Here is an 11,503-nt window from a genome sequence, read left to right on the forward strand (position 1 = left end):
GGAAAATATTATTACTGGTTAAATAAATATTCTCATATTATAGTTGAAAAAAATGAATAAATAACATTATATCTACAGTTGTGGCCAAAAGTGACTTTTGGTCTTGGAAAATGTATACTCTACCATTCATGTACAATTTCTAAACAATATAAGTGTTTATGCTTGAAAAGTGTAAAGCTATAGTTGAAATCAGAATTTTAAGCCCCCCTTTGATTTTTTTTTTCTTTTTTAAATATTTCCCAAATTATGTTTAATCGAGCAGCACAGTATGTCTGACGATGTTTTTTCCTCTGGATAAAGTTTTATTTGTTTTATTTCGGCTAAAATAAAAGCAGTTTTTAATTTTTTAAAAGTCATTTTAAGGTCAAAATTATTAACCACTTTAAGCTATATTTTTTGTCTTGTTAGTCTACAGAACAACCTATCATTATGCAATAACTTGCCTTAATACCCTAACCTGCTTAGTTAACCAAATAAACCTTGTTAAGCTTTTAAATTACACTTTAAGCTGTATAGAAGTGTTTTGAAAAATATCTTGTCAATTACTATTTACAGTTATCATGGCAAGAGATGAGTTACTAAAACTATTACGTTAAGAAATGTGTTAATAAAATCTTCTCTCCTTTAAACAGAAATTTGGGGGAAATAAACAGGGGGGCTAATAATTCTGAAGGGCTAATAATTCTGACTTCAACTTAAATTCTTCCATTTGCTGTATTTAAAAGAACACCCTAGAAAGTGGCAGCAGGAACAATGAAATATTAATAATTTACTGTTGTCGTGTTTATTTTTTGTTTTTCTTTTCCATTTGTAGTCTATTTTCCATCATAAACCTTTTTTTTCTGCCAAGAATGTTGTCAGTTAAATAACTGAGTTAAAAAAAAAAATAAAAAAGTTTACTGATGCCTCTTTTCAATACAACGCGTTCATCATATTTTGGTTTTAATTAACCTTAAGACCAATAAAACATCACTTTTGGCTGTTGTACAAAGTGAAGACATAAACATTTAATAAAACTACATTGTTATAAATATATATAACAGAAGTAAAGTATTAAGTTTACCTATAGCGTGTTATTTAACATTTAAAGATACTGTAGCCTATTCACTAGCCTATTATAGATATATGGAGCTTAATTATTAGTATATAATCTATAGTGCCCAAACATTATAACCATGCACTGTCTGTACATTGTAACACTATTTCAAAGGCAATAGAAGTATTAATTTAATTGAATAAATATGCATTGAATAAATATTAAATATGTAATACTGAGTGGGCCCAAACATGCATTGTAAAGTTAACATTATACTGGAGTTTAATTTAATATTAAGTTTAACTTTGAATGAACTTTAAAGAAGTGGCCTTTCTGTTGTAACTAAGTTATCCACTAAGTTATCAGTGCAGTGAAAAAAAATTAAAGTAATAAAAAAAAAAACATGGGCTTAGAGCAGGGGTGCCCAAACTCAGTACTGGAGGGCTGGTGTCCTGCATATTTCAGTTCCAACCCCAATTAAACACACCTGAACCAGCTAATCAAGCTCTTTCTACTAGAAACTTCCAGGAACATACGTTAAAGCAAGTTGGAGCTAAACTATGCAAGACACCGGCCCTCCAGGACCAAGTTTGGACACCTCTGGCTGAGAGGCCAAGACAGGCTTTTGCCACAATATCATGTAATTACATACATATTACTAAAACATCATCCCTAAAATCCTCCACATTCTTCTTAATAAAATAGTGTTTTGTGAAAGTTGTAGCAATCACAGCTCTGTTTTCAGCATCAGAAATTGAACATGATTGATTGTGAGTTCATCAAAGACTGTGTTTCAACACCAAACTGCTTCAGTTTAAAGTCATGTTGCCACTTAGCAGGTTGTCTAAATGATGACAAGTAACAAGGCGAGGTTTGCCCCTACTGTGAAATCTGCTGCAACCCCATGGCCACAGTCTTGCACCTTCATTTCAGCTCCCGTTATTTCACAGGCAAACAGGAAATTGCACAAGAGGTTCAGGCCACAGATACGTTTGTGTAACTGATTAACAAATGCATTTATTACAAAGGAAAACGGTCAACTGCTGGACCACATGAATGGAGCCTAAATCATTTCTGAGGTAAAATCTAAAACATTATAACTATTTACTGGCATACCCATATCAAAGGTTTCTTTTCCACATACAAATGTAAAGGAATGATGCACATTTAAACTTTTTTTTTTTTTTTTTTTTGCAAAGATCATACTAACTTGTCAGAGACACACAAAAACGCACTTTGGTGTTATAATGAAATAAAAAAAAACATACAGAATACAAAAATCACAACTATTTGCTGTGATAATGAGCACAAACATTATAACCTTCATACATAATTAATGTTTACACAACATTCTTTCAGATAATACTCAAATACTTTCAATGGCTCATCCAAAGAAAATGCAGATTTAAAAAAAATTGTCCTTTCAGACATGAGTCACCTAAGCAAAGCAAACTTCTTTGGGCGTGTAGTTCAGTGAAAGACTAACATAATTTTAAAAAAAGCTTTTCTGTAACATAATAACAAGCACAAACAAAGATCATCATCAATGTCAATAACCCTTCCAGCCAAAACACAACATTTTAATCTTGTTACATTTTGTGTGGAATCAGAAAGTCAGCACGAGTTCATCTACTTCACATTTGCACACATCAAGCCTTTAGGTTGTAGTCTATGCAAATATAATGCTTGATGGATCTAAAAGATTTTTAGTGCATATCAGAGTCTGTTAGAGGATAGTCTAAGCCATTCTTTTTGGCGTCGGGTACATTCTGGACTGTGGTTAGGACCGTCTCTACTGGAAAAGAAAGGTAGAGGCTTTCCTTGAGCTTTTTTGCTGAAGGCGATTCCTCTGAGCTGAACAATGGCTCGGCCACTGTGAGAGTAATGGAGGGCATGTTTCTAGACTTCCTTTTGGCATTTTTCTTTTCTTGTCTGTAGGCAACATTCATATTTGTAATAACCTGTGCAGACAAAAACAGCATTATCAAGATTCGAAATATCTGAAATTTGATGTATGCCGGCACTAAAATGATTTTTGATTAAATCCAAGTAGTTGCACCATGGATGACATGACAGGACAGTAAATATAGGCTACATTCACACCATTCTCAATGATAATTTTGTGATCCATTCCTTAGGAGCAAACATGAAGTCCACTTAGTGTCAGTGTTTCTGCTGGGGCTGTGCAATGCTGAAAGCAACACCTTAATTTTTTTTTGTTTGGTTTTCTGCTAGATCTTTGGCAGGTTTAGACCTATCCTGTATCATAAACATGAAAGTAAAACTCCCCGTTTCAATGAGTATCAAATTGAAAAACACAAAGAAGCTGAAAGTCATAATTTGATTCATACTAATTATTTTCACACTATGTTTAAAACATATTTATAAATTTATTTTATTATTCATTTATTTTATTATTCATTCATTTACATAACCCACTGGTCCTACGAACTGGCTATTCTTTGCAGAATCAGCTGCTCTAACAAGAAGGCCAAAGACCATGGCCTCTAGCATCTGTTGTTAGAGCACCTTTTGAGGTCAGATGAGTAAGGATTACCTGCATAGCACTTCGCTATAGCTGGCCTCCATTACACTAACCCCCCTAAACCTCACTCTCATCCCGGACGAGCCCCCCATAACCCACTGTTTCTACTGCACCCAACCCCTTGTGAGCTGGGATTGAACTAGTATACTTTGCATGCTCTAACAAGGAGGCTAAAGACCATGGCCTCTAGCATCTGGTGCTGAAGCACCTTTTAAGGTCAGAGGAGTGAGGTTTACCTGCATAGCACTTCACTAGCTGGCCTCCGTTACACTTATGTATACACATTTATTGGTTTATGGTTTTGATGTAAAGTTGAATTCAATTGTAATACATGTTATATAGCACGATTTTGAATGCAGTGACTGGCTTTATGAATAAATCAATGATTCAAATGATTAATTCAAAAATAGATTAAATTTAAACAGAACAAAAAATTTTCATCTCCAGACAATACTTTGTCCAAAATGTAACTCACTCAATATGATTTTATTACTGTTGTATAAAATCTATATCACATTTGCATTCACACTTGCTAAACCATCTGATATTTGCCCTCTTTATTATGTTGAATATTAAAAACCATACATTCATACATATGTTTTGCTTAAACAGGCTGAATTTGTAAAAGTCATGATGTGGCCAAGTAAGGTGACCCATACAAGGAATCTCTGCCCTGCATTTAACCCATCCAAGTGCATACAAACAGCAGTGAACACACACAATGTGAAAACACACCCAGAGCAGTGTAATAGCGGCATTCTAACAATGTCCTGATTGTCTTGTATGTTTTGCTTGTACAAAACTATCACCTAAATATTAAAGATTTTAACAGTACACTGTCCCTCATCTGATCACATCATTGTTGTCGTTTCAATATTCACATTCACAGAATATCTTTGGAGTGATTCCAGTCAGTGCAGGATTGTGAAAATGTCAATCGACATATAAATTGCCAAGTTGATCGACAGCCTTTTATTGCCCGTTTCCACTGAGTGGTATTGTTAGATACGGTTTGGCACACTTTTAATGCCGTTTTCACTGTCAAAAGGTACCAAAAAGCTAACCGTACCGTACCACTTTTTAGGTACTCTTTTGAAACAAGATGACCTCGCTGCAGCCCACAGCTTGGTGACATAGGCTATTGTCAACTCTGTAATTGACCTTGTAGCTCCCATGCTACTGTGATGGTTAGGTTTAGTGTAGGGGAGGTGTAGGCAATCGTCAGCTACATTGTGGACCTTGTATCGCCCACTAAGGTAACGCCCATGCCACTGTGACGGTTGGGAGGAATTGGTGATCATTAACTAGTGAACCAGGTCAACTACATAATCAGGCTGCGGGCTGCAGTAAGAATTGTTTAAAAAAAACAAAGGAGCAAATGATTCTTCCAGCAACCTAAAACATGAAAAAACTGCCTTGTTTAACTATTATCATCACCTTGTGGACTATTATGAACTCAAAATGACGAAATTACTCTCTAACAGAGGTTACATGTGCTGGTGAAGATTAAAGATACAGATGAAAGGTTTGCTCTAACTGTGGGCTATATGTTGCGCGTTGCTTTTGAACCCAAATAAGGACTAAATGTATGTTGTGTGTAGTTTTTCTGTAATTGGTAACATATCGGAGACTGTAAGGGTCTGTATGTGTTCACATATGCTGTATTTGTTTATTTTATATAATCGCAGATGTTACAGTAGGCTATTTAGATTATTGATCTGCAGTTATAATCAAATCATGTTCATAGAAAGGCTGGCAATGAACATTTATACACAATATGAACGATCCGTACGGCTTGACTTTGACATTTTCTCTAGCGAGACTGACGTCAACTGAAACTTCTGTTGTACATTATGCTCTTTGGCATCTGATCTGAACAGCTGTGGTACACATTGTGAAAAACAATCATATTTAAATCAGATACACACATTATCAGATTAAGACTGAATGTGTGAATACAGCTATATTTTAAAGTGACTCAAAAAAGAATCTAAAAGATCCGATTTCATGTGGTTTGTGCAGACCAACAACTGAATGTATTCTAAATGTCAATTCATAATAAACTGCCAAATTGGGTCAATCATGTTACAACACAATTTTTTTATGCAATTTAGCCACTGCCGATTCAACCAGACACCAACCAATGCCAATGGTTAATGCACTTTCTAACATAAACGCCTGTTGCCCTTCTTCTTTAATGGATCTATGAGTAAATAACATGACTGAAAAATGATAGATAAGTAAAAGCTAACAATTGCTCATACTTTACCATCTGTTTGACATTATTCTGTTGGTCCTGCATAGAGGAAAGAAAAGAGTTTGCCTCGTCTTCATTCCGGATATTTTCCTCCTGGTCCTGATAGCAAATAAGAGGATCAAACTTTGTCTTAAAAAGAAAGAAAGATTTAGTTTAGCTTATTAAATAACATCCTTTATCCTTCGATTACCTTATATAAAAAGCTCTATTACCTCACAAGATATGCTAGCTTTTCTGTTGAACATTAAAAAGTGTGGTGTAAACTTAGTGGTGGGGTTGACCGATGTCCTGAAGACGGCCAAAATTGGATCTAAGAAATCATCCCATTCCACCTGTTTCTCCACCACCATCTGTTTTATAGTGTCTCTTAGTAGATTACAGCTGCGGTCATACAGTGCGTTCCTCTGCGGCTGGTCTACAGACAACACTCTCACTGTAATGTTCCACCGCTCACACAGCTGCTTCGTGACCTAAAATAAGCAATAATAACAGAGTTAAAATAAAGGTAAACTATAATTTTGTAATAACATTTGGTATTTAGAATAAATGTGTGTTACCTCTTCACAGAAATCAGCATTCTGAGAGCAAAATATTGTCTTTGAAGGGCCAAATCTGGAGACAGAAAAAACATTTTTTTTAAGCAAATTATTAATAAGTTCCATAATAAATGCTCAAGCGAGGCTATATAAATAAAATTATAAAATAATTATTAAAGCAAATAAAAGTAAACAACATAACAATGACAATATAAAATAGCAATTAAATAATAATATATATTACTATTATTATTACTACATGTATCCTTGTCCTTTAATTACCATATATTAAAAGCTCTATTACCTCAATAGATTTGCTGGCTTTTCTGTTGAACATTAAAAAGTGTGGGGTAAATTTAGTGCTGAAATTCAAATTAAATTCATTTTGAATTGCACATACCCACTTTACATATACATGTGTATTTATGTTCATATCTATCTGCATACCTCTGATTATTAATAGCAACCAGTACACATATACATCTTATGTAAAACTCTGTTCATATTTAATACAACCTGTATATAATGTTCATAGTACATCCATCTGTAAATATCACCATGTTTTTGTAGAATGGAATTTTATAACATATACCTATATCCTGCACTTGCTTCTGTTGCACTCCTGGTTTGAGCTGGTTTGTCGCCTTGTGCTTGTACATGTGTAATGACAATAAAGTTTCCTCTGATTCAATTTAATTTAATGTAATCTTAATCTTTTGATTATTATTATTATTATTATTATCATTTTATTATTATTATTATTATTATTATTATTATTATTATTATATAAAGTATATATGTACAGTTCAGTAAATGTATAATGGAATTACTTTATGGATGTTTATATTTTTAAAAGTCAAAGAATATATCAACATTTATTTTAAGATTTTTTTTTATCTTAGTATTATACAATAAATATAACAAAAAATTATAATAATAATAATAACAATAATAACTGAAATTAGATCTGCTTCACCAATTTGTTGGGCTTTTTTCTTTTCTTTTCTTTTTTTTTTACATAATGCACATTCAGTTTCATGGCTGGTAAAATATTTATGGCCAGTACAAACTGTCAAGTCACCAGCAGATGGCAAGTGTGACAAAAAAAAACTTGCTTTTGTCTATGGGTGCCATATATCATCTCACCTGCAAACAGATGATGAAATGCATCGTGCAACACAGAGACCATCTTTCTTTTGCACAGGAAAGGCTTCTACCCATTTACTGTAATAATCTGTAATAATAACAATGTGTGTATTCCCTCCATGTACAGTTCCTGGGAATGGACCTGTTTAAAGAAAAACAAAAACAGACTTGTCATGCTCTATAAAATGTGTTTCTCCAAAAGATTTGAATGCTTAAAAATCCCTTTTACCAATTATTTCAATGGCCAAAATCTCCCATGGACCGTCCACCTTGATGGGTCTTACTGTTCTGGCCAGGTTTTTACTCCGCTCTGCATGCTGACACGTTTCACACACTTTAATCTGAAACACAAGATACAGTACTTTGTAGACACCAAGAAATAAATGAAAAACATCACAGTAACAAACACCTTCATCAGGATAATGGCATCCACTGCATACCCAATCCACAACATCCTTGACAATGCCAAGCCAGTAGTATTTACTCTGAATCCTGTGTACAGTCTTCTTCTGACCCAGGTGGTGTCCGATGTCATTGAAGTGACACTCCAGGAAGATTTGTCTCTTCCGCTCTGCCTCAATCACCACTTCTCGCTTCTCTTCTTTCTTTGGTCCCACATAATACAGCCGGCCATCTTTGGTGTTTAAGGTAAATTAGTAATTGGTGAGAAGATCATAGTGATTAGTAGGATCAGAAAGATAAGCTAAACAGTAATGTGTGAAAAGTTGCTTATGAGCAACTCCAGCTTTATGTATGTGACATTTGCAATAAAAACTTGAAACATAGATAAATATAAATTCACAGAGAATGTATATGAGCAATTCCAGCCTTATGGATGTGACATTTGCAGTAAAAACTCTAAACATAAATTCACACAGAAAGCATATGTTAACATTATATTGAAACTTTTGTTTATATTTTCCAAAACAACTGACCACAGAGTTATGGGACCAGAAATATATCAATATGTAAAGATGTTTTGTACTTTAATTGTGAAAAAAAAACATGCGTTATGGATGTGACAAAAAAAGTCTGCGAGTTTACAGTACACAGAATACTTTGTAGAAATTCTGTGAATGAAACTGCACAACCCAAAAGAAACATTGCTAATCAAAAGGATAAGAGTTGTCTCTTTGTACAACAAAAATTATTGGTTTTATTTAATTAAAAATTTTCACATTTAAGAGGAAAAAAGTGTCGTTATGAATGTGACACTTCTCCGTTATGGATGTGACAACTGTGAAATTGCCACTTGTGTGATTTTGGCAAATTAAATAAAATAGTTTGAAACACTGACAGATACATTTATAAGTATTTTTAAAGTACTGTAAAATTCTTGCTTACAAAAACTGTTTCTGGGATTTTTTGAAAACTGAAATTTTTTTTCATGGCAAGGTTGACATTTGCACTGAATTGCTCATATGTTACCAGTTTATTAAAACATCACTTTCTATTTTTTAAAACAACTTATCAGAGTTAAGGGATCGGAAAAACATCAATCTGTAAGCGTGTTTTATATTTTAAATGAGAGAATTAAACATGCATTATGGATGTAACCAAGAAGTATGCGAGTTTATATTATACAACGCATTTTGTAGGAATTCTCTGAATTAAACTGCACAACCCAACATAAATAATATTAATCAAAAGGATAAGAGTTGGCTCTCTAAAGAACAAAAACTAATTATTTTATTGTATATTTTTGCATTTATGAGAAAAAAAAACTTTGTTATGGATGTTGCAGATGTAAGATTTTCACTTGTGTGACTTTGGTAAATCAAATCAAATGGTTTGAAAACATTTACAGACACATTTTTGAGTATTTTACAGTACTCAGAAAGACATTCACTATTTTGGTGAAAATCTTTTTTTATGATGCAGTGTGTGGATGGTTTAATGACATTAATTGTAAAAGACACTAAAACTAACTTACATATTCAAGTATTCCTATGCTTACAAAAACAGCTATTAGCAATAAGAGGAAACATAAAAGAGGACAAAGGTGCCTTGACAGAGTTCGAAGAGGACAAGGGCATTTTCTGCTAAATATTATGCTGACCATAAAGGAGGAAATGGTCCAGATGACACTTCTGACAAACTATTAAAATCACAACTAGAAGCATTGTCCTTGGAGGACAAGACTCCTGAAAGACTGCCCTAATGCTGTTGAAATAGAAGAAATGCTTTGCCATGTTTTAATTCAAGTCTCTCACATTAGAGATAAAACAAAAACTGATTTATTCTATGTATTAACAGATATCCTCAAGTATATAAAACACTGATATCTTAAAACATTAAAAACACACCTGTATTCAAGGATTGAATACTGTATTAAAAGCTAGAGCATAGAGAACAGCGGCACGTTTAACTGACTTCTATATACTGAATGTCTTAGGCCAATTTATTCTCAGTGGAGAATATTGTAAAGGATTTTGTTTTGTTATTGTGATTGTGATTGTTTTTATTCTACCTTTTCACTGGATTTGTTTATTAATAAAGTTGTATTTTATTAATTTTCTTCACTGGAGTGGACATTGGCTTCATTTGCAGAACCCATCAAGATACACTTAGGTGAAGTTTGTTTTATATTCACACATTCGTTCAGTGACATCTCCATACATTGTTTAGCATGGTGCTTTGAATATTCAGACTGAAATCTCATGCAAGTATGACTTCAAAACACTAAAGACTGTTGCACTTTAATGGTTGTTGGCTGCTAGGATGATTTCAATATTTAGAATTTTTAATTCATAATTTTTGGAGATTATATTATTGATGAGAAAGACTGAATGTGCAAATATAAAACCAACTTTATGTAAGTTCAAGATACCTTGTGTGGTAAGGTATGAATCTAATTTATTTCTTGAACAACATTACAAAATATGGTCCTAAACAAAACTCTAGCTAAGAAATATAGCCAAGAGAGGATTCTGGTTTCTTTATTTAATTTGGGTATTAAATAAAGGCATCCAGCACAATGGCAAGGTTAACAATTGCATGGAAAAGTGTTTTACACACTAGTACTGAAACTGCATTAAGATATACCATAATGCAAACTAATACACAGTTGATAGTTACTGTGTCATAAATAAACTCCAGTTCAGTCTCTCAGTAAAAACCTTCTTACTGACAGAACCTTGAAATTTTAGTGGCAAATGAAAAGGTTTAAATCTCCTAATATTTCATCAAATGATTCTTGTTCCCTGAAAATATTGTATGGCTTTAAACTACTGATATTCTTAATGACACTTTAAAATCATTTTAATCTTCTCTAAATCATGATAAACATGTATGATTATGTTTTGATGAGATAAACAACAGGACACATTCTACACTACGGTAAACATGTTAAATCTACATTGCTTTTACAGCATTAATGAATGAAAAACGTTTGTTTAATCTCTGACCCATATATAACCACCGAATACTGAATGTACTCGTTTAGTACTTACCGTCAATAATAAACTTCTGAGCGTATCTTTTGAGATTTTTCTTGCGAATAGGATTCATAGTTTGAGGATAACAGCCCTCGGCAACAAAAGTGTAAATGTCCCCCAGTCTGTTTGAGCTGGACTCCACAACCTCCTCTTCGGCCACTGGCAACGAGTCCACACTCAACATTGTGCTGCGAACACACGGTCCCGGGCTTTAAATACATAACAGACAGATAATCCTCCAATTTCAAATTCAAAACTACATACACACTAATACTGGGGACATTGAAAACGTGTTTCTGAAAGAGCTCCCTCTTCAACATAAAGTGCACACAACAACAGTAGGACGGAAGAAATTGGATGGCGTACCAGGAAGTAAACATAACAAATGTTTTATCACTGTGCGTTAATTTATTGCGCTTTTTCAGATACGAACTAATGACTAAATATGCATAGAATAGTTCCACTCATATAGAAGTGAACAATTATTAAAGCTGACGATATAAATCCTATGTTAAATGAGCGAAGCTTTTTGTTTCTCTACGGACA

The 11,503-nt window shown here is 33.5% G+C and overlaps 1 protein-coding gene across 4 annotated transcripts; it reads right to left on the minus strand.

Moving 5' to 3' along the window:
• Positions 1-2,023: 2,023 nt before the first annotated feature.
• zgc:113436 lies at positions 2,024-11,294 on the minus strand. Of its 4 annotated transcripts, none has more exons than NM_001327894.1 (8): positions 10,973-11,282; positions 8,005-8,154; positions 7,750-7,861; positions 7,521-7,662; positions 6,396-6,450; positions 6,051-6,308; positions 5,851-5,967; positions 2,024-2,997 (listed from the first exon to the last, which is right to left on the minus strand). In NM_001327894.1, exons 2-8 carry the CDS (start codon positions 8,053-8,055, stop codon positions 2,743-2,745), a joined length of 990 nt encoding a protein of 329 aa, NP_001314823.1. In that variant the 5' UTR covers positions 8,056-8,154; positions 10,973-11,282; the 3' UTR covers positions 2,024-2,742.
• Between the last annotated feature and the right edge of the window lie 209 nt (positions 11,295-11,503).

This window comes from Danio rerio, chromosome 5 (genome assembly GCF_049306965.1).
Source record: "Danio rerio strain Tuebingen ecotype United States chromosome 5, GRCz12tu, whole genome shotgun sequence".
NCBI lineage: Eukaryota > Metazoa > Chordata > Actinopteri > Cypriniformes > Danionidae > Danio > Danio rerio.